Source organism: Acomys minous, assembly GCF_964271855.1.
Source record: "Acomys minous genome assembly, chromosome: 14".
Taxonomy (NCBI): domain Eukaryota; kingdom Metazoa; phylum Chordata; class Mammalia; order Rodentia; family Muridae; genus Acomys; species Acomys minous.
Genome location: NC_140496.1, coordinates 21,813,066 through 21,840,624, shown reverse-complemented (window position 1 = coordinate 21,840,624; position 27,559 = coordinate 21,813,066). Strand labels below are relative to the sequence as shown.

General features: G+C 50.6%; 2 protein-coding genes across 3 annotated transcripts in view; one reads left to right on the top strand and one right to left on the bottom strand.

Moving 5' to 3' along the window:
• The window catches only part of PRMT7 (protein arginine methyltransferase 7), a gene marked incomplete at its 5' end in the record, with an annotated part of 45,249 nt that extends 43,692 nt beyond the window's left edge, over nucleotides 1-1,557 (top strand). For both annotated transcript variants that reach the window (XM_084757337.1, XM_084757336.1), the window contains 3 exons: nucleotides 257-417; nucleotides 1,067-1,163; nucleotides 1,348-1,557. In XM_084757337.1, coding sequence (XP_084613463.1) covers nucleotides 257-417; nucleotides 1,067-1,163; nucleotides 1,348-1,518 — 429 coding nt within the window. In that variant the 3' untranslated portion in view covers nucleotides 1,519-1,557. The remainder of the gene's footprint in view (nucleotides 1-256; nucleotides 418-1,066; nucleotides 1,164-1,347) is intronic.
• Nucleotides 1,558-2,407: 850 nt separating this feature from the next.
• SMPD3 (sphingomyelin phosphodiesterase 3) overlaps nucleotides 2,408-27,559 on the bottom strand; it is an 85,291-nt gene continuing 60,139 nt past the window's right edge. Inside the window, exons 2-8 of the mRNA XM_084757340.1 lie at nucleotides 14,072-15,601; nucleotides 9,297-9,372; nucleotides 9,040-9,195; nucleotides 6,749-6,838; nucleotides 6,500-6,563; nucleotides 5,404-5,566; nucleotides 2,408-5,146 (exon numbers count right to left, since the gene is read on the bottom strand). Coding sequence (XP_084613466.1) covers nucleotides 5,045-5,146; nucleotides 5,404-5,566; nucleotides 6,500-6,563; nucleotides 6,749-6,838; nucleotides 9,040-9,195; nucleotides 9,297-9,372; nucleotides 14,072-15,388 — 1,968 coding nt within the window. The 5' untranslated portion in view covers nucleotides 15,389-15,601 and the 3' untranslated portion in view covers nucleotides 2,408-5,044. The remainder of the gene's footprint in view (nucleotides 5,147-5,403; nucleotides 5,567-6,499; nucleotides 6,564-6,748; nucleotides 6,839-9,039; nucleotides 9,196-9,296; nucleotides 9,373-14,071; nucleotides 15,602-27,559) is intronic.

Below are 27,559 nucleotides of genomic sequence, written 5' to 3'. Positions count from 1 at the left end.
GCCCTCAGAAGAGGGCAAAAATAGGAGCTGTCATTCCCTGTTTGAAAAGGAAGCTGAGATTTGGGGAGGTAAAGTGGCCTTCTAATGGATGGACAGGGAAGGAGAAACTGGCTGGTATAAGCAGGTGCCAGTGTTAAGTGACAGTATGTTGCTCCACATAACTGCAGTTTCCTGGGCCGATTGGCCCATAGAAATGAGGGTACCTCTGGCTGGCTGCAGCTCATGTCCACAGACTCCATATTCTCTTCTCCTCTAGCACTCCCTGGATTTCCGAGAGAGCAGGGAGGCCGAGCCTCACCCATTGTGGGAGTACCCCTGTCGAAGTCTCTCTGAACCTCAGCAGATCTTGACCTTTGATTTCCGGCAACCCATCCCCCAGCAGCCTTTGTGTGCCAAGGGCTCTATGGAGCTGAGAAGGTGAGTGGAAGCTGCAGGGAGTTATGGGCTGAGGACAACCGGGGGACTTCACACAATGGTGAAGGACAGACATCCTGGACCCAGGATGAGTCCTTCCATCCAGCTCATCTTTTGTATTATGGAGCATCCCACAGCCTCTGGGCATATGCAAGTGAAGGAGAACTGAATGGGCCTTGCTTACCTCCCCACCAGCAGCACCTTGTTGTATCAAGCTGCAGACCAACATGAGTTTAGTTACTATGGTTACCAACTGGCCCATTTTCCTGGACTCTCTTGAGAGTTAAAGCAGGTCAGGATTGGTGAGGGCCACTTGCTGCAAGGTGGGGGAGACCCCACCCAGCTCCAGCTCCCCTCACAGAGCTCGGCACCAGGGACAAGCAGCAAGGGCGAGGCAGACACCACTGCCCAGAGAATCATCATTGTCAGCATGGCCGTGCTCAGAGGTTTCTGTGCTCAGGCTGTGAAGAGTTGAGAGCTGTGGCTGCTCTGGTCCAGCCTTTTCTGTCCAGCATTTAGCCACATGGGTAAGGAGCACACAAACTCCCGATTGGGAGGGATGGGAGAGGTTGAGGTTTCAGGAAAGCAGAAGAGCGTGCTGGTTGGACTTCTCCATGTTTGTGTGACAGTTTGGCTCTGTGTTCCCTCTCAGACCTGGGAAGAGCCATGGGGCTGTCCTGTGGATGGAATATCAGCTGACTCCAGACAGCACAGTCAGCACTGGCCTCATGAACCCTGCAGAAGACAAGGTAGTACCATAGGCACCAGGCCCGGAGTATGTGTCCGCCCTAGAGCCACTTGGACCCCCTTGTGCTCTGTCAGGGCAGATAACTCCCAGGTGGCCCAGGTTACTTCCCACTGTTAGTTACCTGGGCTAGGAAAGTGGCCTGGGTGCCAGGGACCCTTACTACCCTCTTGCTGCACATCCTGCAGGGGGACTGCTGCTGGAACCCCCACTGCAAGCAAGCTGTGTACTTCTTCAGCACCACACTGGACCAGACTGTGCCTCTGGATGGCCCTCAGTCAGTCAGCTATGCTGTGGAGTTTCAGCCCCTCACTGGAGACATAACCATGGAGTTTAGGCTTGTTGACACCTTAAACTGATCTTCTCTTGTTGAGAAATAAAATGGCTAATAGGCTGCAGGCTCTGAATGGCTTGTGCCTCAGTGGGGAAGGAAGGCCAAGGAACTCGTCTCCTTGCATACACCTGCTTGGCATCTGCACAGTGTCAGGCATGACAGGCAGCATAGGCTGGTGACTGACTGAAGAGTTCTGAGAGCTGAGAAAGCTCTAGCATGGTAATGCCTCCTGTTCTACCTGGAGGAGAACTGAACACAGACGCAGGACTGCCTACTTAGCTGGGATCTGCTTGGCCTGTCTGAATCAAGGAATTTCTAGATCTCTGCTTGGAGAGTAGTGTTCCAGGGAGATCCCTGGGGCTTTGTATCCCTGGTAAAGCTTGTGTTGACAGGACCAGGCTGCTCTGCTAAGTAGCTGTACCCAGGCACATTCCTAAACACTGGAATAACTGGTCTCAGTGCACGCCAGCAGGTTGCCTGATAAGCCTTGAGCCCTGGACCAGGTCAGAGAAGAGGCCATCCTCAAGGAGCTCCCTATGGGAAGGTACTAGAAAGAAAACTAGGAGTGTAGCCTTTTCCTGCCTATCTGTCTGAAGGCCCTTGCTGTGATGGCCCATCCTTGCTGAACCAGAAAGTACAGAAACTCCTCAGTTGGCTACAGCCTTGCTCACCACTGCCCACCTATACTCTTGCTAATGGCCTCTCAGTCCTGACCCAGCAGTAGTAGAGCCCAGACTGGCCCAAGCCCCTAGGCTGGGATCAGTGCTGGAAATGAGCAGGCCCTCCCTCCCCAGTTTGTCCTGGAAATAAGTACAGAATGAGAACACCAGTCTTGAGCCTCACAGTTTTATTTTTTCCTCATTCTCCATCCTTCCTTTCAGCACCATAAAGGAAAAATCCACCTCTTTTCAACATTTTCTTTTTTTTTTTTTTTTAAATCAGGCATAAAGATTGTTTTTCTTCTAGGGAAGAATCGTCTGGATATATGTTTGATAATGTTTTACCAAAACCTTAGGTGTCTTACCATATAAAACCCCTAATGTCCCATGAGGACACAATACAGAAAAAAATACAGAAATTAAAAAAGTTTCTTCTTCTCTTTTAAAACAGTATTTCTAAATCTGAGCATGTTAATACAATAGTTAAAAAGCATCAAGGTTAATATTCATACTTAAAACTCCAGGTGGTTTTGCACAAATAAAGATGAATGAATGGTCCGTCCTAAGCTGACGCATTTATCTAGCGCTTCCCTTCAGGGTCCTGGGCAGGCAGAGCCGTGGCTAGGACTCAGGTGATCCCCCTGATTACCCTGTGTGGCCTCAGATGTCACAGAATCTGGAATCCTGGCAATGTCCCTTCATTTTTTAAAGTTGAGATAGAAAGGCCTGGCAGTACACAAGCCCTGAGTCCACAGGCAAACCACAGTGAAATGTGTGGCAGATGGTCATGGTCTCAGTGCAGAGATGTGTAGGGGAGCTGGAAGGCTGGCTGTCCCTCCTCTGACTCCAGTACCTGACTGTGTAGAGGTGACCTTGTGATAACAGAAATGACAGAGGCACAGGGCAGTACGACTCACCTAAGGCCACCCTGGGAGTCAAGAAGGAGAGAAGGACGTGGCTCTGACTCCAAATGTGTTACCCTAACCCAGGTTTAAGGACCCTGGCCATGGCCTCATCTGCTCTCCTTGTGCACAGTGCCATTGGTTTAAGGATTGGGCCTGCCCAGAACAGAATCCTGGTGGTTTCCAGGAACAGGGACTCTTCATTCCATGAAGCCTTTCCAGATTTCTGGGAGGTCAGGTCCTGGCAGGAGAGGGGCAAAGCAGAGAACCCAGCAAGGCTGCCTCAGCCGACACTGGAGCATGGGCAGGGCTTTCTTGTCCAAGAGGTTTAGACAGTCCAGTGTCACCATCATTATGCGCCCTAATGCCAAGCTGCCATGCTCTGAAGGACCGCCACTCAGCACAGGGCCTGGCATCTTGCTGGGTGTGTGCTCCTCTTATCCCTCTTCCTACTTAGTGAGTGACAAGGCACAGCTTCAGGGCACCAGCATTTTAGAGGTCCCAACAGCAGGGACCTGATGCTTCCTCCATCCTCACCAGGCAGAGCTGGCCTTGAGCCAGGCTGGATAAGATCAGGGCACTTTGAAGAGACCAGCGGGGTTGTCAAAACAGTCCCTCAAATTGGAGCTCAGCTGCCTAAGACAGACATCTTCCCTTTGAAGTCAGGGGTCAGCTTCTGCTCTCTGAAGGTAGGTCAGCAGAGCCAATGCTGTCTTGGGCATCTGAACAGGACAAGGTGGGGAAGAGTGGGCTTCTAGCAGCCTTACTATGCTGAGCTTAGGGCTGGCTCTGGCCACACAGTGGCTTCTGGGAGCTGTCTGGAATCAGGCCTGCCCTAGACAAGCAGTGGCTGTTGGCTGGCCGCCTGAGCTTTGCACTGGTGAAGAAGCCATTCTTCACACCTCGGCTTCCTGCCACATCATCCAGGGTACCCTTCTAGACATGGCATTGGCTGCGGTAGCTACTGAGGAAGGGTGGGCCTTGGAGGCCAGAGCTGCAGCCTGACTTGGAGGCAGGCAAATGGTTCCTGAGCTCAAGTCCTCAGGAAAAGGTTGAACCCAAGGGGTCCATAGAAGAGGACGTGTTGGATAGAAGAGAAGAAGCTACAAACCTGTCATTTTCAAAATCAGAACCCTCCCCCCTTTATGTTCTGAGTCCCCTTCATGTACAAAAGTGATGCCCTCTTGGATTCCCGTTATGGCCCCACAGCCAGTGTCGGTCTCCTACAGGAGATGCTGGGGTGACCAGAGCCAGCTGGACCCTGCTGTGTGGGCTGGGGAAGAGCACAGGTCTACCCAGTGACTTACAGACCCTAAGTGAAGAGTGATTTTGTGTTTAACGTTTTCTGTTTTCTTTTTAAAATGTAATCGCCCTTGAATGCAAGACCCTGGGAAGAGCCCTGGGCTGGCAGGTAATGACAGCCTTCACGTCCCCACCAAGCTGGAGGTGGAGAGCTGGCAGCTGTGCCCAGGAAGTGCTTCTTTGGCTGGTTCTGATTGTGTTTGGAGTTTGGCCTTAGGTGAGGCCCGAGCAAGGGGTCTGGGTGCTACGGTGTGGCACATGGCATGCGGACAGCGTGCATGCGAGGGTGCAGGCATGCGAGACAACATTGGCAGCAGACAAAAGTAATGAACCTGGACAGAGCTTGAGAAGAGATACAAAGAGTACATAAACCCGGTCCTCATACTAACCCTCGGGTTACAAACTATGTTGTGCTGTGTGTTTCTGTAGGAAATTGTGATTGGAAAGAATGGCACTGGTTAGGCAGCCAGGGGCTCCCGGGCTGGCCTGAGTCCTCTGTTCTCAGAGATGGCCCAGAGGCACAGAGCAGCCTGGCTTCCAGGCTTGCAGGGGACTGATGGGCTCTTCCCTGTCCCCTGCCCTCCTTCCCCCAGCACTAGGTGCTCAATGGAGGGGGCACAGCCCACAGGCTGTGGCTTGAAGGGCTGGCAGAGGCCCCACTGCTTGAGATGCCGGTGGCATGGCTGGTCTATGCCTCCTCTTCCCCTGGAGATACCATCAGCCGCATGGCCACAGGGAGGTGGTCGGTCAGGCCGGACAGCTGGGTGATAAAACTGAATTCTTCCACCTCCTAGTTTGGGGAAAAGGGTTGGAAAACATTCTGATTAGATCCAGAGTGAGAGAGTGTTCTGTAAGGGGGAGCCCTGGGGCCGGAAATGACAGCCTGGGTAGGAGGTTCCTGGGTAGGGCTGAGCGGGCCAGGGCTGTGCAGAGTTTATCTGGAGTGTTTCGGGCTGTGAAAATGATGGCTTTCCTTTTACAGGAACATGTGCTGAGGTTTGGGTTCAAAGGACTATACAGAACTGCAGGGCCCAGCCTTAGACTCACAGCCTTCCAGTCAGGGCACAGCCCCTCCTCAGCATGCAGCATATAGTCGATGCGGCGGCCGTTGCCCTTCAGCAGGTCCTTCCGCCCCTTCTGCCCAGCCCCTGGGCTCTTGCTGGTGGGGAAGGCCAGATACTCCCTGCGGCCTTCCTCGCTCTCCAAGACCCTGTCAGGCAGAAAGGAAACAAGCTGAAGTCCTGTGCCAGCCTTGGCCTGTGCAGCCATACTTTCCACCACATAAGAGGAAGAAGGGGAGACACTGCTCAGGCCTCCAAGTGATTAACACTCATAGATGTAAGTGCCTGGAGAGACCAGGCTGGTAAACATGGCGCTCTATAGGCTTTTATCAGCCTTAAGATAAACACACTAATGACATTCAGAGCATTGTTAACGGTTCAAAGATGTAATCCATCACTGTCTTTTGCTTTGATAATTAATTTTAGCATCAATGATCTGTGTTACTGATAGTCATTTTTTAATCATCATCTCATGAAAAGATAATTTTCTCGGCATAGGATGATGTTTCAAATTTAGTCTACAATCTAATTAATTGGCTCAAATTAGCTGCAAGGAGCCATAGCTGTGGCTGTGTGCAGCCTTGGGCTGTGCATTATAAATCCACTCTCCTATTGGCCTTTTCCCTGGGTCCTTTATGGAAGCCTCACAGGGCTCCAGCATGGAGCTGGCCAGGTAGAACTGTCTTTGAAGACAGTGAGCACGTGTGCCCACCGCTCATATTTTATCTGTCAGTTGGTGGGTGGAGCCCACGGGGCTCCCTTCACCATACACCCCTTAGCCAGCAGCTCTCTATGGCTTGGCCCTTGACCTGATTCTGGAAATTCTGGCTCTTTTTCCTATATGTGGCATGCTCAAGAAGAGCTATTTTCAACATGGGTCTAGACCCAGTCTACTGACTCAGGATTTGTCCCCTGCAGACTCCACGAGCCTCTGAGATTTCTAGATTATGAAGGTGATGACAGCCTCCATCCAGCTGTCTTCTCTCCTCTGTAAGGAAGGGACCTGCCCAGTCCCCATTTCTCTACAACCTGGGAACTGGTTAGGCTCTAGCCTGTCAGCCTGCAGTCATGTGGGCACTTACTTTTGTAGATTGTCAGGAGTACACACATCCTCGTCATAGAGACCATTTGTGTCCAGCAGGGTACCTGGGGACGAAGTGGAGAGTGGTAACTGAAGCAGGGTCCAGCCAGCCCTAAGGGTGGCCTCCGTGGAGGGATTAGGGAAACACCAGGACTTTGGGGGCCTCCAGACAGCTGCCTAGGGCATGTCCTCTTTATCAGGGAGCAGGTTCTGATGGCCTCCTCTTGGGAAGCCCAGCCCCCCTGCTTACCAATGGCCCACGGCTTCTCCTCCCCAGGCCCCAGGCGGCAGGGGTCCTTGTAGCGAGTAAACAGTGAGTGCTGCTGCTCCAGTTTGTCATCTGTGTGGAGAGAGGAATGTTGAGTGGCAGGCGCCTGGCCTGAGGCACCCACTGTCCCCTGGTTCCATCTAGTTAATCCCACCATATGCCACTAGCCTCATGTCTCTTAGGTAACCACTCTGGGTTATGGTCCCTGGTTCCTACTGTGGTTCATCTGTCACTGGTTCTCTATGTCCTCAGGATATGCCCAACATACACTCTGGGCTCTGTCCTCCAAGCCTCCCTAGATTCCATGGCAAACTGTTGGTAGGAAATGGATAATGCTGCAGCCAGAACCCCTGCTCCCTTCACAGTCCTGGATGCCTGGCCCGTGGGGAAGAGTAAATATTACATGGCTCAGAGAACCATATGTCCTGCCAACTCACTGGACCAGTAGAGGCTTCCTTTGACTAACCCCACCACCACCAAGGCTAGAAGGAAAGGCACTAGGTTAGGATCCCCTCCAAAAGCCTCTTTTAGTTTGTGTTGTGCTAAGAGTGTCATGACCGGAACAGGGAGACCTGTACTGGGGCAGGGTTGCTGTACTGGGTGTGACAACAGCCTTGCTGTCCCATACACCTGTGAAGGAAAATCATTCTGTCTTGGAGGCTGTGTTCCATGGTGAGGACTGCATTCTCCTTGCCCCCCCCCCCCCCCGGAGTTGCCAGTGTTGTCAAGAGATGCCATCCTGGCCATGAAAGCTTGTAACGGATTTTACCTGCCACCTCCAGGTGAGGCCACCGTCCTGGACTCCAGGTGAGACCTTGGGGTTTCCTGTTCTAAGGTGAGGCCTGAACTCATAGGCTCTAAGTTCACCTATCCATAGGCTCCTGGGGGATCTGTGGCTCCTGCAGGAGTGTTAGAACCATGAGGCTTCCAGGCCAAGGAATGCTCAGAGCTACTCCTCCAGAAAGGAGGTCTCTGTAAGAGCAGACTTAAACCAGTTGTTTAAAACTTCATGGATGATTAACTTTTATTTTTTGGCCTAAAAGGTTTGTTTCCTGTTTTTTGTTTTGGGTTTTTGTTTGTTTGTTTGGGTTGGTTTTTTAAAATCTTTTTTAAAGATTTATTTATTTTATTTATTGCATATGAGTCCTTTATCTGCAGAAGAGGGTATCAGATTACATTATAGATGGTTGTGAGCCACCATGTGGTTGCTGGGAATTGAACTCAGGACCTCTGGAAGAGCAGGCGGTGCTCTTAACCACTGAGCTATCTCTCCAGCCCCTGGGTTGGATTTTTTAAGACAGGATTTCTCTGTGTAGCCCTGCCTTTCATGGAGTCTCTTTGTAGACTAGGCTAACCTTGAACTCACAGTGATCTGCCTGCCTCTGCCTCCCTGAATGGTGGGATTACAGGTGTGCACCACCACACCTGGCTTTGCTGTTTGTATCTTGGGACAATAGCTTTGTATCCCTATTGGCCTAGAAGTCACTATTGTAGACCAGGCTAGTCTCAAACTTGCAGCAGTTCTCCTGCCTCTGCCTCCTAAGTGCTGAGATTATGGGCATGGGCTGCCATACCTAGCATAGTCCAGTAGTTTAAGCCAGTAGTTTTTTTGTATTTAAAATATTTATGAGTGTATGTGTTCGTGTGTGTGTGTGTGTGTGTGTGTGTGTGTGTGTGTGTGTGTGTGTGTGTGTTTGTGGAGGTCATGTGCCACAGCAAATATGTTGAGATCACAGGTCATCAGGCTGGTGCTTTTGCCTGCTAAGCCAGCTTTTAAATCTTTTTGGCCTGTTTTATTGTATGTGTATTGTTGTTTTCCATGCATGTATGTCTATGCACCACTGTGTCTGCTGAGGCCAAAAGAGGGCATTGGATCCTCTGAAACTGGAGTTACAGACAGCTAGTCGTGAGTTACCATGTGGGTGATGGGCATTGAACCTAGTCCTCTGCAAGATCAGCCAGTGCTCTTAGCCACTGAAACATCTTCCTGGCCCAGTATAAGCCAGTGTCTTTGGAAGACTCTCCCTTGTCCTGAGTTCATTTTTAGGGCGTATCTTTGTCCCCAGCCAGAGGCTTCTGCTCTTTTGGCCGTGTGTGGGTTGTCCCATGCTAGGATTTCAGTGTGGGGAAGACACATCAATCTTGCTAAATTTCTCAGATGCACTCATGAGGACCTGGAAGTTCTTCAAACTGCCTAGCTATAGTCTGTGACTGTGCCTGGAGACAGTTCTGCCTGGAGCTTCAGACCTGAGAGGGGAAGAGTGCAGTCTCACCAGAAGAACAGTTATCAAAGTTCAGATCTCCACAGATGACGTCAAACACCACCAGCTCCTCGGGGTTGGCTGTGCTGGACGAGGAGGTAGATTTTCGGAAATCAGCCAGCCAGTCCTGAAGCCAGTCCAGCTGCTCACACCGGATGGCACTGTCCTCTGCAGACAGGACAGAGACCAGACTATGAAGCTTGACCTGGACCCCAGCCAGGGCTCAGGTATTTAAACCCATCCCCAGAAAGCCCTAGACTGGGACATACCTGGTGGCGCATGCAGGTGTGTGCAGGCGATGTACCCAACAATTCTTTGGTCCTGAGGTGTGCTTCCCACCTGCACCTGGGGGAAAGCAGGGCGTCAGTACTGCTACCAGCCAGCTATTGCTCCAAATGCAAAGGGACCCTGGCAATATCCAAAGCCCTCTGCTCACGTTCTCAGCATCCTGCTCTGTGCCAGGCTCCTGGCTAGACTCTGGCTAGGGCCCATGCCCTGCTTCTAGAAGTGTCTGGCTGGTTATAGAAGTAGATATGTAAAGAAAACATCAGCCTACAGTGTCACATGATTGTCAGCAGTCTGTGCAAGGATTTTTTTGTGGAGGCACACTCACAAGTTGTTGGCTGGTTCCTCTCTAGTCCCTGGCATCTGCAGGTGACTGGAGCATTCACCTACACTACTTTCAGTTTTTTTGTTTTCAGACAGATCTTGGTATGTAGCTCTGGCTGGCCTAGAAACTGTTATATAAATCAGGATGACCTCAAACTTAAAGCAATCCTCCTGCCTCTGGTTTTCATGTGCTAGTATGTGCCACCATGTCCAGTCTAACCTTCAGTCTTTTGAATATTGGTTTATCACCATTATCAGTGTGTGTGTGTGTGTGTGTGTGTGTGTGTGTGTGTGTGTGTGTGTGTGTGTCCATCCATCCAGCTGTCTGTCCATGTCCACAGAAGGCAGAATTGGAGCTGTTTAACATGGGTGCTGGGATTTCTAACTCTGGCCCTTATGATAAGCTGTACAAGCTCTGATTCATGGAGCCACCTTCTTTGTGCCCCTTTTAGTCTTTTGTCTACTCTCACTTAGTGACTTTTTCCTTCCTCCTTTGGCCACACTCTGAACCTGACCTCCTGTTGTACTTCTGATTTGAAATCAGAGCCAGTACCCGCTGGAGGGTCTTGGACACTGCCAGCTTCCTGCTAGTCTGTCTTTGTCCCATCTGGCTGCATGCTCTGTTGTTCCATGAGTTTTATGGGACGTGGTCTCCTGCAGCCACTCAATCTTAGACAGAGTTCTACCCTGAGTCCCCTGGTTCTGAGCCCCAGGCACGGGCTGGCCTCGTCCTGAATCCAGCCCTCCTCCTTTTACACTTTCATGCCTCTGCCCCCACCCCAAACCTGACCCCTTTTTTACTAAGGCAGAGTTACATTGGGTAGGCCTGGCTCAGCAAGCAGGCTGTCTCTAACTCTGGCTTCATAAAAATGGGAATTTAACTGTACGTCCCAAAGATAACCCAGCTGCGTCCCTTCCCCATGTGTAACCTAGCACAAGAATGAGCCCTTGTCAGTGCTGCGGCTCTGGAAGGCAGGCCACACCCCTCTCCCTCCTACCACCTGAGGCCGCTCCCTTATCACTAGCTGCTGGAGGCCACTTGAGTCCTTCACCTGCATACTCCTCAGGGACCATTGTGGGCACCTGTCCCCAGAGGTCTCTGTCAGTAGCACATCTTCCTATGGGAACACTATCTGCCTTCTCCAGCCTTCCTTAATCCATTCCAATTGGATTTCCTGTGCTGATGAACCCTCAGACCCAGGCCCTTCCCAGGGAGGCAGACCACAGAAGCCAGGCCTCTTGTTCCAGCCCATGGAAAAGGACACAGCCGGCCTCTCAGCCCGAGTGCTTTCCTTCTGCTGCTCCATGTCTGGCTTTCTCCTCTCTGTCCCCTGGATTTCTGCAACTCTACCTTCCTCCTCCGGCATGCATGGCAGTCTTCCTCAGTGTGTTTGGGTAAATGTCTGGCCATTGGATAACAGGCTTTACCGCCTGGGCTTGTGCTGCTTCTGACTCACTTGTTCAGTTCTTGCCCATATACCAGACCCAGAGTGCAGCCATCTCACACCCCTGTTCTGGGAATTAGCCCTGTGAAACCATGGACCACTGGTGCAGCTTGTTATAAAAGCACAGTTTTAAGAATGTGGTGCTCAAGGGGTCACATGACATGGCCACCTATGTGTTCGTCTGGCAACAGGTTTCTCCTACTTTAGTCTTCAGCCATTGACACTAAAGTTTAGCTCTTCCTCATGTGCTCAGTGTGTACCATTTCATGGAAGGGCTCACAGCACTCAGATGCTGCTCTTTGCTCCTTTCTGGGCTGCCAGTGTCTTTGTTGAGATTAGCCAGCCATTTGTCAGATTCTCCCTTAGTATGACTTGCCCTGGGCTGAGTTCTGGACAGGACAAAGGCATCCCTGCTGGCTCTGCAGGCGAGAACCCACGTAGGGTACAGGGAGAACACAATAGTAGCGAGGCCATAGTTGCCTCTCACGTATCCTGCCTCCCCCTTAACAGATGTGTGATCTCTACAGCATCCACTTTATTATTTGCTGGGACTTAGTGATTCCCACTGCATGTCTGCACGACCTACAGAGTCGTGTGTGTTTCTCTTGCAAAAACAAACAATCACACTGAGAGGCTGTGCCCTTTAGTCTGTCGGCACAGAATGTTGATAAATAAAGTGCTCAGGATTAGCTGTGATGAGCTGAGGCCGAAGGGAACTTAGCCCTTCCTTCACGGGAATGCCCATTTCTTCAATGGATCCATGGAATAAGCTGGGAGAGCAAGTCCCAGTGAGGGAGGTGACAGGAAAGGCCTACTGGCTGCATCTTCCCAATGTCTCCAGTTCCTCCTCAGATGGGCCTGACCCTCTTCTGTAGCAGGACAGTCATACCCTAGTCCAACAGGGCCCAGCTCTGCTCTCAAAGGCAGTGCCTGGCTGAACAAGCGTCCAATAAATACCCAAACACGTAGTCAAGGAGTCCATAAAGGGAGAGCTGGCTTGTGCTTGGCAAGACTAAGACCATAGGATGTGAAGTTCCCTCGGGTGGTCCAAGAAGGGTGGAGTGTAGCCAGTGTGAAAGGAAAGAAATTGAAGGCAATAAGAGGAATCAGAGTTGGTAAGAAGAAGGGGGCCTCATCGGAAGAAGTCAGACAGCCATGTTTACAGTGGACAAGTGTAGAAAGGAGAAGATGGCTAAGATGGTGAAGTTAGAACCAGGGCCATTTGTAGTAAAATGAAGAGTCTGAGATAAACTCAGCAGGCACCGTGTGCAGCCAAGGTGGCTGGCTTCTTCTGGCTTCAGCATGGGAGAACATGAGTGAGGACAGCGAGGCAGATGCTGAGCTTGCTTCAGGAGTAAGCTGTATCCAGCAGTCAGCTAGATTCAGAGATGAGCTCTGGGGAAAGGTCTGAGCTGGGACAAGGCTGAGGGTTACCAGAAAGGCCAGCAAAGGAGGCTGTAGGATTATACCCCAGGAGGGACAAGGTTCATAGGGGACCCTGAAAAGTAAGAGAGATGGCTACATGGCTTATCCCAACCTTTGGCTATGAGAAAACTTGTCAGACTTATCAAGGTGTTGAAAGATGTGGCAAACCAAGTTTGATAGGAAAAACAATTACTGGCCAGCTTTTAAAAAGTTTTGGAATGGCATGGACTGACATGTCTACTGACTAGTTTGAAACCCACAGGATGAAGGGAGACAAAAAGAAGATAGAACCACAGAGGAGAAGGTGTCCCAAGAAGATAGTTGTTCCAGGGTACCAGATGGAGGAGGAAAGGGAACATGTGGATTCTTCTGTACAGCAGTAATCTAGGGGTGGATGTCTCCAGGGTCTGAGCCATCTATGTCAGGCCAAGGCTGAGACAAAACACCTTTCCACACTGAACCTGATGACGTATCCTCTTCCTTCCCAGAAGGCCACTCTGGCTACTAAGACAGAAGGATATCCATAAATGCAATACAAACAAACCATGTGAGAACAGGAAGGCTGGAACTGTGTGTCAGAGGACCTGCATCTGGGGACCCTAACTCTGGCAGAGCCATGCAGAGCCTTGAGCACCCCAGGAGCACCCCAGGGTGGGGTGTAGAGTGCCTGCCTAGGCTCTACCAGGCTCAGTGGAGTCAATGTGCCCTTACTCCCAGCAGGCGCTGGTTCAGCATTTTCCTGCAGTTACTTAAGACTAGAACTGAGAAGTGAGAGAAACCTGCCCTGGACCATAGACAGGTGCCCTGCGAGCAGCTCCTCAGTTAAGTCTCATCTTTAAGGGGAAGAGCCACAGGCAGAAAAGCTTCTGCCCTGGGGGCAGAAAGCCCATCTGCATCAGATGGCAAATGATGCTTCAGAAAACTCTAGCTTCACTAACAGTGGCTTATAGAGGACAAAAAGTCGACACAGTATTTCAGGCTCTGTGGAAGATAATGTGTAATGACCAAATTACTATGGTCTAAAACCTCCACCAACTGCATCCAAATTAGCAGAAATAATTATGATCCACTTTAATTAGTGACTATGGAAGTGAAGCCAAGGGCTGGTGGGCAGAGAGCCTGGCATGGCAGCTGCTGACAACCCGAAGGGTGGCTGTGCTGGCCAATGAAACTACAGGTCTCGGGCTGAGTGTGGCCTTTGTCCTGGCAACCTGAGAGTCCATATGCTGGCCTGCAGTGGTGTTCTACTATGGTCTCTGCCATGTGTGAGTGGAGGTGGGGCTTGTTTCCTCTCCCACCCCTATCACAGCCATCACCATCATCACCACCATGCCTACCACATGCAATACAAGAGACTCAAACGTGACTCATATCTGAGAAACTGGCCCAGATCACTCAGCCTGAGCCCATGTGTTTCTGGGCTTAGGCTAGGGTCCCTGAGTTCAGTTCCATCAAGTGAGTAAGGATTCTTAGGGAGTAAGGGTTGGCAGGGCCTGTGGCCCACTTTGTCATGTGACTTGGGGACAGCTGGTGTATAGCCCTCAGGCAGAGCTGAGGATGCCTACCTTGAGAAACAGAGCTCCCTTAGAGGCCAGGGCATCGAAGCTGCACCCATTGGGGTAACAGTGATAGGCCACGTCCATGACAGGGTAGCGGCTGGCAAAGAAGAGACCGCTGTTGAGACACTTGAAATTGCAGCAACCATGGCAGCCATAGACCCCGACATCATACAGGATGTACTCAAAGTAGCCATGTAGCTGCTCTTTCAACTTAGCAGCCGCGCGCTTGTCAAACACCTCCTGCAGGCACAGGAAGTCCAGATTGGCCGGGAAGAAGGCCGAGACCTCGTGGTCAAAGGCTTCATCAGGGTGCCGCCTCCTTCGTGCTGCTGCCTTCTTCACCACTGAGGTCTTATATAGGAGCTTGCTGTTGACACTCGGTTCTCCGCTGCCACTGCCATCTTGCCCAGCCCGTGTCTTCACCAGGGACTCCCTGGAGGCCGAGGGGCTGCCCAGGCTCCCAGAATCCCCATCCCGCTGATTGTGGTTGGGTGTCTGGCCCTTTGGGGCTCCACCAGCCCCGTTCCTGGCTTGGTTCCCAGTAGCAGGGTCATCAACTTCCGGTGGCCGGCCTCCTTCCTCACCACCAATTCGCACAATGCAGCTGTCCTCCAGGTTTCCATCGGCCTGGTCCCCAGAGGCTGGGCCATTGGCAGCCTCATCGCTGGGGTGACGCCCACCATCCCCCTTGTATTCCACCGAGGCTGTCCTCTTAATGCTCCCAGGAACAGCTCTGGCTCCATCACTGCCCTGTGGCGACACCAGGCTGCTGAAGCTGGCTGCACTGATGGAAGTGTTGGTGGGAGAATCAATGTAGATTTTGATCTGAGGCCGGGCGGCCCCGTTGCGGATTCTCTGCCCAATCTCTTTGGCTCTTGCTTGGGTTTTGAAAACATTATTGAGCCTTGCGAGTGAGTCAGGGAGGAGGCAGACATTGGCGGTGGCAAAGCAAAAACTTTTGCCAGCCCCTGTGCCCTTCCATTCACTGAGCAGGGCTGCCCCGCCAGCTGGGCTCTTGTCTTCTAGCCGGGAGTAGGAGTAAGGCCGGCGGGCAGACTGTAGAGGAGACCAGAAGATGAACCCAAGAAAGGCAAAAGGCAGTGCAGCCACAAGCAGAGCCAGGTAGACTGGTGTGAAGAGTATAGTGCAGAACAGCTGTAGGCAGCAAGGGTCGTCTGCCCTCTGGCGCTTCTCATAGGTGGTGGGTATGAAGGAGGCCACCAGCCGGTCCACCAGCCAGTAACATGGGAAGATGAGGGCCCAGGACACAGCGTGGAGGGCGGAGAGACAGCTATTAGGAAAGGGGGTCGTGTACAAAACCATTGCAGCTCACTGGGCGCCGCAGCCAGCCCTACTACATGGTGTCTGTGGCAGCTGCAGCACTTTCCCAGGCAGGGCTAGGCGAGCTGGGGGCGAGAGGAGGACCGATCAGCTCCTGGCAAGATGTGACTCTGGATGATCAGTGGCACGTGTCCCGCAGACAGACATGGTTCACGTCAAAGGGCCATGCTTAGGACGCCAAAGCTTGTTGAGAACCTGTAGAAAAGAGAAAACAGGAGGCCTTTACTAAATTAGGCTGTTCCAAAAACCAGGGAATCAGTTTTGCATGGAGTGTTTGGGGGCCAGAAGAATGCCCAGAACATTCCATTTGCCTATATATTTTTTTCTTGGAATAAACAACTTAGTATATGATTGTCCCTAACTGGCTGTCTTGATCCTGTAACTTAATTGCTTTAAAAATGACCCATGTTTTCAGAAGAGCCTAGCTTTATGGATACAAAGGGGTGTGTTAGGATAGAAGAGTATACCTGGATTGACACTGGCTAGAAGCAAGTGAAACCCTTGGGAGCCAGGGGTGTGTTTAAAATGGGTGGGCAGCGGCCTTGGCTAGAGGAGCTGCAAACATGCTCACCTTTTATCTAGTGCCAACTAGGCCAGGAAAGACAAAGGGGCCAAAGGTTACAGGGCAGAGAGCAGTGTGGCTAGCTGGATAGAAAAGCAAGGACGCCTCCTCCACATGCAACATGGTCTGGCTTCCTGAGCTGTAGACTGAGCTCTGTGCTTTCCCCACAGTGCTCTGGCAGAACCCCAGGCAGTGGAGGCCCAGGCCCAGGCTGCTTCACCAGTTGAACAGTTTACTCACTTTTAGGGACCCTGACCATCTTCTGGACACTTGAAGAAGCTTCTTGGGGCTATGTAGATCAAAGTTTTATTAACTCTCTAGCTTGCCTTCCAAGATACAGCTTCAGACAAAGCCAACCGCCGCCTAAATATGTCTATCCTTGGTGCCTGCCCCAGCCTGTACTGAGCCATATTAGTTCTCAGAACAGGCCTGGCCACACTTACAGTAGGCTGACAGGTACATAAACTGTGCTGGTTATGAGTCCATAAAGTCAGGAGTCTTGTGTTTCTCCGGCCTCCAGGGACCCACACTGCTCATCCTGAGGGGAAAATCCTGGATGCATGCTCTCTATTTTGGTTACCAGGCCAGCCAGGTAAGTTCAGTGTGATCTAACACTAATTCTGTCCCTGACACTTCAGCAGGTCTGGATTCAGGCTACCAGCATTCATCCTGGCCCCGCATTCTTTCCTCATTCTTGAGACCTGGGTCACCCAAGCTAGGGACCCAGATATCATTTATACTACTCTCCCAAGTCCTCATGTCCTACCTGTCCCTCTGCCCCTGATGAAACATCTCAGTATGGGACAGTGTCACAATACGTCAGCTTTGTCAGCCTCCACCCTCTCCACTGGCTGAGGGACACTTCCTCAGCCAGCCTGCAGTCTGTGCGCCTGTCACCCTACTAGACTCTTCTCCTAGTCTGACAGTGGTACCAGGACCTCACACTGAGGATCTCCCATAGCTCTGCTTCTTGTTCCCTCACCCTCTCCATGACTCAGCTTAAATATTAGCTTCCTAGGGAGGATGCGTCACCTCCTTGCCCAGGTGGCATAGGTACTTCCAGTGGGGGTGCTTGTCCCACAGAACAGCCTGTACATGCACTTTGGAACATGTGTATATCCCCAGAGAATGAGGGGACTCAAAAGGGAAGGGGCTACACAGGGAGCCCACAGGCAAACGTGGCAGGTGCCTCAGAGACAGGATAAATGAAGAGGTCAGTCACAATGCTAGTGCCCAAGAAAAGGCAGCCATTTCCCCCAGTGGTGAGAGAGGTGGGTTTCTACACAAAACCATCAGTGGATTGGTAAATGGCAGTCAGGACTTCATGTCCAAAGAGGAGCATAAGCTGGTGGCTGCGTCTTGTTCGCATGAACAAGACGCACAAAGATTTTGCTTTCCTCAAGGTAAGTCTCTTTGAAGCCAACCCTGGCAGGTCAGAGTTTGTAGTAACAGGCACAGCCAAGTAAGGACTTCTCAATGAAAGACACTCCAGCGACCTCCCACACCCACCACATCACCCCAGAGTCTTAGGCAGACCCATTCCCAAGTCTCCTCCCCTCCTTCCTCCTCATTACTGTTGTCTAAGGTCACCAGTACCTTCTCTTACCCTTGTGCAGTACTCAAAAGTACACTTAACATCTCTCTTTATTCCCTTCCTCCTCTCCTCTCTCCCTCTACTGACCCCACTGTCTTGTGAGACAAAGTCTAGGCTCATAATCTCTGAGTCTGGGGCCCTTTGTGTTCCTGTCTCTGTGGTCCCTCCCCCTCCCACCCTGAATCCAGCCAGTCTTCCTCCCTGCTGCGGCTGCTGCCAGGTCCCTTTGCACCTGCTCATGGCTGTAGCCTGCAACTTTCTTCTTGACTCCTGTCATCCCATCTGTACCCTTCAGGGATCAGCTGAGACTTCTCTTCAGGCGAGTCTTCCTTGACCCTGTCCAAGGCATTCTGTGACCACAGCCCCTCTCCACTCCAGGCTATCACTTGGCCTGGAGCTGGAGCTGTATCTAGGATTCTCTCTAGCATAAGCTTTATGCAAATCAAGTCTGTCTGAGGCCCAGCCCTGCTTGTCAGCCAGCCTGTTTGGGAATGGAAGTAACAAATTCAGAAACAACCCATTAAGGAACGAGTGAACAGACTGCTGATAGGAATGCTCACTCAAGTGGGGAAGCTCTTGTGGAGTCAGTCTTCCTGTAGTAAGGGTCAGGTTTGACCTGTGGGCTGCACAGATGACATATGGACAAAGGATCAGGAAGGAGGTATGTTTGCACCTCTAAGAGCCACTGCAGTGTCCACACAGTGGCCAAAGCACCCATGTGGGTCAGACTTTACTTCATCTAAGTCTTCCTGAGAAAAATAACCTATTCTGTCTCCCCCATGTGGCTCAACCCTAACACTGATCTAATTGGGATCAGCTATTGGCTGGGACAGGGCTCTAAGGGGAGGAGGAGAGAGAATCCATCTTCAGCTGCCACTTGCTCCCAGAAACCTTTGTGAGCCCAGAAACCCTTCTGGCAAAGCCCTCTGATCCACGGTGATCTTTCTGCCTGTCCTGTGCTTAGTGTGATTTGGGTCTCTATTTGTAGGGTTGGTGGAGTGAAGGATGATCTGGGGTAGTAGCTCCAGGGACTAGTGGGAGCAGTGCTACTACAATGATCCCTTAAACTGAGGCAGTCTTGAGTCCCTTAGTCCTTCATAACTGCAGATCCTCTGCAGTGCCCTGAATAGGAGGACCTTCTTGGCTGTTATCACCTGCCCTGCTTCCTTGTCTACACACAGAAGCTGCTGCTACAGGAAACACAGACAGGACTGCCACAGATGAGGTTGTTTCTGAAGCTCTGGATAATTATTTTGTCTCAGGGAAATGAAAGGAGGGTAAACAAACAGCACACATTAATTAGTCTGATCTACACTTTGCTCATGAAAAGAGGAGTGCTGCAGTTAAACATGAGAGGCTGGCAACTTCCCAGAGTTTCCAAGTGCTCAGAGGAGCGGCCATGGGAGGATGTGGCCTTCCCAGGCTTGTACAGTCAGTACAGGCAGGTGCTCGGCCGCACACTGCTGTCTCCCTTGTCTACACTGTCCAGGGGGGTGAGACTCATGTCTGTGTCAGGCACAGACTCTGGCTTTGGACACAGGATCCCATTCTCAGCACCATCCTCTCTTCTCTCTCCCGTATCCTTGATCTGGTAGCTTTGCAAGCAAGGCCTGTCTTGGACTCTTAAGGGGGCAGTGGGTCCTTTCAAGGCCATGTATGCTGAGCTTCTGCACCTCAGCCTCTTAGATTAGGTGGATCATTTACGGTTTGCAAATCCTAATGTATTGTCCCCAGGGTTACTAGAAACCACATCTCTTTCCCTCCTTACCATGGTCTATATAGCTGAGCTGGATACTCTCCGGCCCTCAGTTCTCAGGGATCGTAACAGGAACCCTGATCCCTTCATTATGAGCTGTGGGGTTATGACTGGGAGCTATACAGTGCCCTGGGAGCCAGCCTCTCTGTCCTAAATGTGGAGACCAGGCTTTCTCCTCTTACCTGTTTCTTGGTCTTGCATTCAGACTGGGAGTCAGGCTAGCCCGAGGGACACCCTGGCAATATGGGGTAGCAGTGCCTACCTCTAGGGCTACCATGAGGACTAGAGGGGCCACACTCCTGCTTCCTTCCCTCTATTTCCTGAGGCTACCCAGTGTGGCCTATCTTCTCTCCCCAGCTTGTGTTTTCTGTGTTAATAAGGGGCTGAATTGAGCCCACCCACAGGACTTCCAGGACCCTAACTAACCAGAGTGCCTTCAGGATCCCCACAGGTGCCACTCACACTGTTTAGGCCAAAGCAAAAGCCTTAACTAACTTGCTCCTCTCCTTGGCAATGAGGACTGGCCTGGGCTATGGATGAACAGAAAGGACAGAAAGCTTTGTGGGTCACAGATGATACAGGTAGAAGAATTTAGCCTTGGGATGTTTGAGAGCCCAGAAAATCCTCAATCTATGTGGAAAAGGGAAAGGTGGACAAATTCTCTGCAGGACCTTAAAAATATAGTCCCAAGTGTTTCTGAGCAGCCTGAGGCATCAACAGTAAGCACCTCCAATGTGGCTGTTCATACAGGTTAGCCTGCCAGCACTGAAGGCACCTGACCCCTAATCTGTAACCTGTGTGAGGACAGCATGAGAAAGCAACAATGGCTGCTCAGAAACTTGTGTTAAACCAGAGCTCACCCTAGATACTTGCATGTTGGCCCAGAGGCTGATCTTTCCTCACCAGTGAAGGGAATCCTTAGGAATGGTCTTGTCTGGGCAAACTGTGGGAAGCAGTACTGCTCCCATTGAGCACCAAGTGACCAGGCCACAGGACTAGCAGACCTGGGAGATGGACCTGGTTGGCTGATACACAGAATATACCTTCACAGGAGCTCCAAGGGCCCTGGGTGGGTTCTGACTTTGAATTTGAATTTCTTCTGCAGTGAGAAGGTGATAAGGCCAGATCAGTTCTGGCCAAAGCATGTCCTGACCCCTTGTGGAAACCTATGCCATCTCTGAGGGGTCTCGGAACATTTGGCACTGCCTGGGGCTTGTCCCTCCTGTACTACCTGTCTTCCGACCTTCAGGTTTGCTGTGGCCTCTTTCCCACTATAAGCTTGGAGTCTTGGAGCAAAATGTCCTCCAAGTCTTTGAGTCTAAGCAAGAGCTGGACCAAACCCCAGGTTTCCACAGGAAAGGCCTGTGGAACGCTCCAATCCAATTACCTGAATGTGCCTGCATTCACCAGCCGCAGTGAGATCAGGCCAGCCCATTCTGCCTAGATGCTGCCGGGGAGGAGTTGGCATGGCAACGTGAGCTCTGAGCTGCTGAAACTTGGAGTCAGCTCATCGCTAGGAGGACAGAAAGACTGACAAGAGACAGATGCTTTTCTGAGTTGGGGGAGGGGCTTGAAAGATCCATATCCCAGACAGAATTGGGGTTTGGGGTCTAGCATAAAAACACATGCTGTAGCAGTGACTCCCTCAGACACAGGTAAATACCTGTTTATAGTTCTCAATCCAAAGCACCCAGCTTCACCTACATCTTCCCGGTCTGCTTCACTTTCCTGGCAGTGGCAAACACACTGCCCTGCCCTACTCTCAGGTGATATAACAGCCAGGCACACCAAGCAGCATCATAGTCCCCTGACAATGAGATGATTCTAAGTGTTCCCTGGAACTCTTGTCAGACCCCTTAGGAAAGAAGTGTAGATTTTCTCTGAGATGAAGGCCACACTGAGAGCCTGCAGCTTCTAGAGCCTTCCCCAAGAATGAATCTGGCTCAGAGGGAAACAGACCTTAAGGCTAGAATGGAGAGGCCAAGTCTTCATATTCATAACATACTTGTGCTCTGATCTCTCTGCCTGAAGCCACACAGCCTGCAGACTTTCTAATTAGTGGGTCAGCAAACCCCCTTTCTTTTCTCTAGTCACTTTTTTCTGTCACATACCACAGAGAGGCTTTGTTTCATCTATGTATACCAGGTATGTGATCTTTCTAAAGCTAAGTTTTTTTCAGATATGCATAACTCCTATACAGCCCCCAACTGTGCACTGGGCAGAGTAGAGCTGTCCTCTGGAGTCGAGGGTCCCTGCACGTCTGTGTGCCGCAAGGCATCCCTTGCAGCTAGCTCGCAGACAGAGGTTGCAATCACAAGCTCTGTGAAGTCAGGGGTCCTGGCGGATGTTAGGCAAGTTGACTGAGGGATGCTCTGCCTTAGTTGACTTTTACATTAGGTGTGGATGACAATTTCTTGGGCTAGTTCAGTGGTTCTCAACCTTCCTAATGTTGTGGTGACACCCCAACCATAAATTTATTTTCATTGCTACTTCATAACTGAAATTTTGATACTTTTATGAGTTATAATGTAAATATTTGATGTGTAGGATATCTGATATGTGACTCCTGTCAAAGGGATGTTCGACCTCCCCAAAGAGGTCACAACCAACAGGTTGAGAGCTGCTGAGCCAGGTGGAGATGGTGAGCATTTGCAGCACTCAGTGCAGAACCTGTCTTGCTTCTGTGTTATCACTAGCAACACGACAATGGTGATTCCCTTGCCTCAAAGTCCCTTCAAGAACTGGGCTATTGAACATCTTTTTTTTTCTCTCTCTCTCTCTCGAGACAGGGTTTCTCTGGGTAGCCTTGGCTGTCCTGGACTGGCTTTGTAGCCCAGGCTGGCTTTGAACTCACAGTGATCTGTCTGCCTCTGCCTCCCGAGTGCTGGGATTACAGGTGTGCGCCACCATTCTATTGAGCATCTTGAAGCACTGAGTTTAGTTCTGAGCACAAAAAGGGTGGGGAAGGGAGAAAGGCTGATGATACAGCCAAAGGCTTCAAAGTTGTCTTATAGGGCCAGTTGGCCTTACAGACAGCACCTGCTCTTCTAGAAGATGGGGCAAGGACACTGTGGGAGATGTGCAAGGCTTGCCTTCCTGGCAGGGCTGTAATAGAGCTGCCTGTTCTGAGCAACTTGTATAAGCCAGAGTCATAGGCTTCTGTAGAAGCCAAGTGCAGGCCAAGGGTCTATAAAATTTTCAAAAAGAAACTTTCCATGGGAGCTATTAATTCACGATGTGGTTTCTGAGAATAGGAACGGGCTGGGAGCAGCTCTGAGGTGTTCTTTCTACCAGCCAGCCTGGGCATTTCCATGGCAGAGTTCAGAAAGCACAGATGAAGCCAACTAGTGTGTGCTTGGAAAGCAAATCTCAAGCTAGGTCAGTGTGCGTGGCAGTGTTGCAAGCATGCTCAACCAATCTGGCCATTGCAATTTCTTTTTCTCTTTCTTTTTGTTTTGGTTTTTTGTTTGTTTGCTTTTTGAGACAGGATTTCTCTGTGTAGCCCTGGTTGTCCTGGACTCACTTTGTAGACCAGGCTGGCCTTGAACTCACAGTGATCTGCCTGCCTCTGCCTCCTGAGTGCTGGGATTACAGGTATGCACCACTGCGCATGGCTCTGGCCACTCCCATTTCTATGGCTTACCATTCTATATTTAGCCATAGGCGACTAGAAAGGTCATTGCTAGGGAAGCTGGGATGTAGCTGGGTCCTAAATCTTTGCCTGAGCTTCCTCTCACTCCCATGGTTCCTGATATTATGCTTAAGAACTTGCCTGCCCCAGATCCATCCTATGAAGTTGGCTAAAACAGAGCCACAGGGCATCTGTCAGCCCTGTGCCCGTGAGAGGCTGAGACCAGTATGTCAAAGGAGACTTGGAGTGAAGGCTTTCTCTGCAATGAGGATGGGCTCTGAGACCACTCTGCTCACAGGCCTTTCCCGACGTGGGCATCAACAGGCAGAACTGGAGCAGACCTGATTCAGGGGTCAGCTGACTCAGCTGAGCATGTAGCCAGGCCTGAGCCTGTGGCCTCTAGAGTTCTGAGCTGCTGGATACTGGAGTATGGATCTGATTCCAGACTTGAGAACAGTCTCAGCAGGTGCTCTTGGAACTCCCCAGCCCGTCATGGTACTGCCTCCTGGTGAGAGGGGCGTCTAACTGGTCAGCTGCGAAGGAAATACATGCATGCCCCCATCTAGTCCCAGGAGTCAGGGGGACAGTGACAAGAAGAGTCTCAAATCTCTCAGATCCTGTTGCTGAGGCCTCTCAGCAAAGCTCCTGACCAGACACAAAGGCTAATGTCAATGCTTTGAGAGCCAAGCAAGCCAGAGACCATACTTTGCTTCAGAAGAACGAGCAACATGCTCTCTGTAGGAAGAGAATTTTAAACAAATCCACACAAATGCTAGAATTTTTGCAGACCATGTGGTCAGCCTAGGTTCAAGTACAGAATTTCTTTCTGTAATGGGTTGGCTGACTGAGCAGCATGCAGGCATCTCAAGGCCCTGCGAGCACTGATGAAGACAACAGCCCTTCCTAAAGCAGAACAGACTTGCTGACATTCTTCCAAAGGATCATTTCATATCCAGCCAAAATTTTTCTATGCAAAGAACATCTAACAAACTGTGTACCAGAGAATGTATGCAGAGATTAACCCTTGAGCAAATTAAATCAGTTATGCAGCATATCACCAACCTTCCTTGGCAGCTGAGTCGGGTGAGGTCACTCCTGAGGTCATTCCCTGCTGAGGGTCAAGGACTTTTGGGCCCTTTCAAAGATTCTGACCCCTGGCCACTGCTATATTCAGGGACTCCTGCATACACCAGTAAGGAGGCCCTTGGCTCCAAGAGAACCGACCATAAATCCCTTCCATTAAGAGGGGCTGCACACACCAGGTAAGGCCTACACCAATCTATATACTTGCAAGGAAGCTGAGGGCTGCTGTGGTCTTAAGACTGCAAACCAGTCATTTGTCTGTATCAAAATGGAGAGGAGCTTATGGGACTCTGCAGTTCTTCCACGTTCCATCCGCAACACTAAGGTCTTCAGAGGTTCTGGTTTTCAACGGTGTCAGCTGGTGACAGTGGCCCTGTCTATACTTGCTTTTGACTGTTGAGTTATGGGCTCCATTTTTGTTTGTTGTTTTATATATACATGTTTGTGTGTGTGAATGTATGTGTGTGTGTACTTGTCCATGAGGGTAGGTTTGGAGGCCAGAGGCTGATGTAATTTCTTCCTCAATCTTTTTTTTTTGAGTTAAGTCTCACTGAGCCTAGAGTTCACAGTTTGGGCCAGGATGGCTGGCCAGTGAGCCCCTAGAATCTGCCTGTCTCTGTCTCTAGTGCTGGAGTTACTGATATGTGTTGCTATAGCTGATTTTACATGATGTACTCATTAGTTTTTTGTCACCTTGACACAGCTAGTAGAGTCATCTGAGAAAAGAGAACCTCGATTGAGAAAGGCCTCTGTAAGACTGGACCATAGACAGGAATGTAGGGCATTGTCTTAATTAATAATTGATGGGAAAGAGCCTAGTCCATCATGGCTGGTGACACCTCTGCGTTGGTAGTCCTGGATTCTATAAGAAAGCATGCTGAGGAAGCCATGAGGAGCAAGCCAGTAAGCAACGCTCCTCCATTGCTTCTGCTCAGCTCACACCTCCAAGTGTCCAGTGTCCCCCACCCCTGTAGCCCAGGCTGGCCCCTGACTTACAATCTTCTTGCCTCCTTGCTGAGTACTGAGTCTAAAATCCTGCACTTATGAGAGAGAATGCAGGAATTCTTGGCTCTGGTTGCAGCACTTATATGTACCCAGATTGTTAGTGTGGACAGAGGTACATTTCTACACAATAGGGACTTGGCTAAGCATCTGGGCAGACTGTCCCCTTTGTCCACTTATCTTTCCAAACTTCTAGTTAGGTTGCATTTCCTAGTTCCCTTGTGAGACAAAGCACTTAACAGCAGGTGTGAGATAGAGTTCTCTTCTTCTGTCACATGGCCCTTCAGTGTTTGAAGCTACTCCATCGGCAGGGGCCCCAGATATCCCCATGTAATGGGACTAGTAAGACAGCTTTAATTTTTAGATATATCCCAGTCTGGCTTTGACTTCACTGTGTTGCCAAGAATGACCTTGAAATTCTGATCTTCCTACTTCTACCTCTCAGATCCTGGGATTACAGGCATGAGCCACCACAATATATAATTGAAGAGATTGAACCAAGGCCTTCATGCCAGCTAGACTAGCGCTCTACTAACTGAGCCAATCTGTAACCCACATTCTAATTAATGACTGCAGCACAGGTCATCCCACTGTGACCAGCTGAGGAAGTCAAGGTCTGCTGTATAACTGACCTCCTTGCTTGAGTCCAGAACACAGTCTTAAGAGCGGCAGGCTTTGCTCTCTAGGACTACAGCCAGATCTACCTCTGGACTCCACTTTCTTCATCTCCATTTCAGTAGTGATAGTCATGTCCCTCTGCCCAGACTGCAGACTAGGCAGGAGGCCCACTCTTCAGTCTTCACAAAGTCCACCCCTGCCTTGTGCCCAGATCCTCTGGGATCATGGGGTGCTGGGACTTATGAGCCTTAATCTCTTCATTTTCAGTGGAGACTTTCTGCTCAGGGAGAAACAGCTTAATACCAGTAGACAGTAAATCCATAGACACAGAGAAGAAAATCCATGTGAATGCACAGAAACCTCTGTGAGGGGTCAGTTTGAGAGGTTGGTGGAGAGGCCCCCAGGGCCTGCAGAAGACAGGTGGGAGGCAGCATCAGGTCTTCCCAGGTGGACACATATTGAGGCAGAGCCAAGAGCCTATGCTTCATGCTCTGAGTCAAAGCCAAGATGTTGGGTGTGGCCAGATACTGTGGGGTCAGTGCTGTTGGATGGTGGACAGGGCCAAGGCCGAGAAGGCAAACAGGGAACTTGGGTGCCAGAGTCAGACATGACTTCTCAGGGTAGTACACTGTAAGCACATGAAGAATGCTGGTGACCAGGCGTGTACGGAAGGTACAGGTGTGCTCTAGAGGGTGTATGGACAGGAGAGTGCTGGGTATTGGGCAGGGCAAACAGTGAACAAGGGAGAGGCAGGTAGAGCAAAGAGACAGGGACACAAGAATGGAGCCATTCAGAAAGTCCTGCCTGGCAGGGCTACCTCTTCAGTGATCACAGTGACTGCCTACAGGCAAGAAGAAGACAGACACAGGGAGAGCCAGCTCTGTAATGTGGGCATGAGAGGGGACTTTGTACTCAGTCAGTTCCCCTACGTTGTTTGTTTGCCTTATTTTTATTTTTTAATTTATTTTATATGTATGGGTATTTTGCCTACATGCACGTTTGTGTACTACATACATGCCTGATACCCTTAGAGGCCAGAAGAGGCATTGGATTGCCTGGTGCTGAAGTTACAGACAGTTATGAGCTGCCATGTGGGGTGGTGGGAACTGAACCCAGATCCTCTGGAAGAGTAGTAACCAATGTTTTTAACTGCTGAGCTAGCTCTCCATCCACACCCCAGTTTGTTTAGTTTAAGACACATTATCCAGATAGGGTGCCCACTGTGTAGCTCAGGCTAACCTACAGAAGCATTCACAACATGTTGGTGGTATCAGAACCTGCACTCTGACTGGCTGAGTGAGTTGGTGACAGCACAGCTTGAGGCTGCACTCCCATCCCTAGAAAAAGATGGGCAGTGTACCGGGGTGGACTTGCTGGTAAGTTTTGAAAAGAAAATCTCCAAAAAGACATCAGCATTAATGGAAACACATTTCATGCAATTCTGGTCAGAAAGGCTTTAAGAAATAATCCCAGGAAGCTGGGTGTTAATGACACACACACTCTCAGCACTAGGGAGGCTAAGGCAGGAAGGTTTTAGGCTGGCCCAGCTACATAGTGGTGAGACCTTGTTTCATACAAACAGCAATAAAAATTAGGTCCAGGGGCTGGAGGTGTGGCCCAGTGGTTGCATGCTTAGTGTGCTCAAGACCCTGGGTCCAACACTCTGCACAGGAAGGAAAAGGAAAGAAGGGAGCAAGGAGGAAAGGGAGAGACTCAGGGGCTTTCAGCGGCTTGGTTTCTATTTCCCTACTTTCTGTTCCTAGTCCTTTGCCACCATACTTCTCGCCTTCACAACTGTCCCTTCTCAAAGCTCTTAGATGCCCCTCTGACACCATCTTTATGCCATACTTGCCCCTGTCTCTCCCAAACCCCCTCAGGTGATATCTGTTCCTAAGGGACAGCCAGCC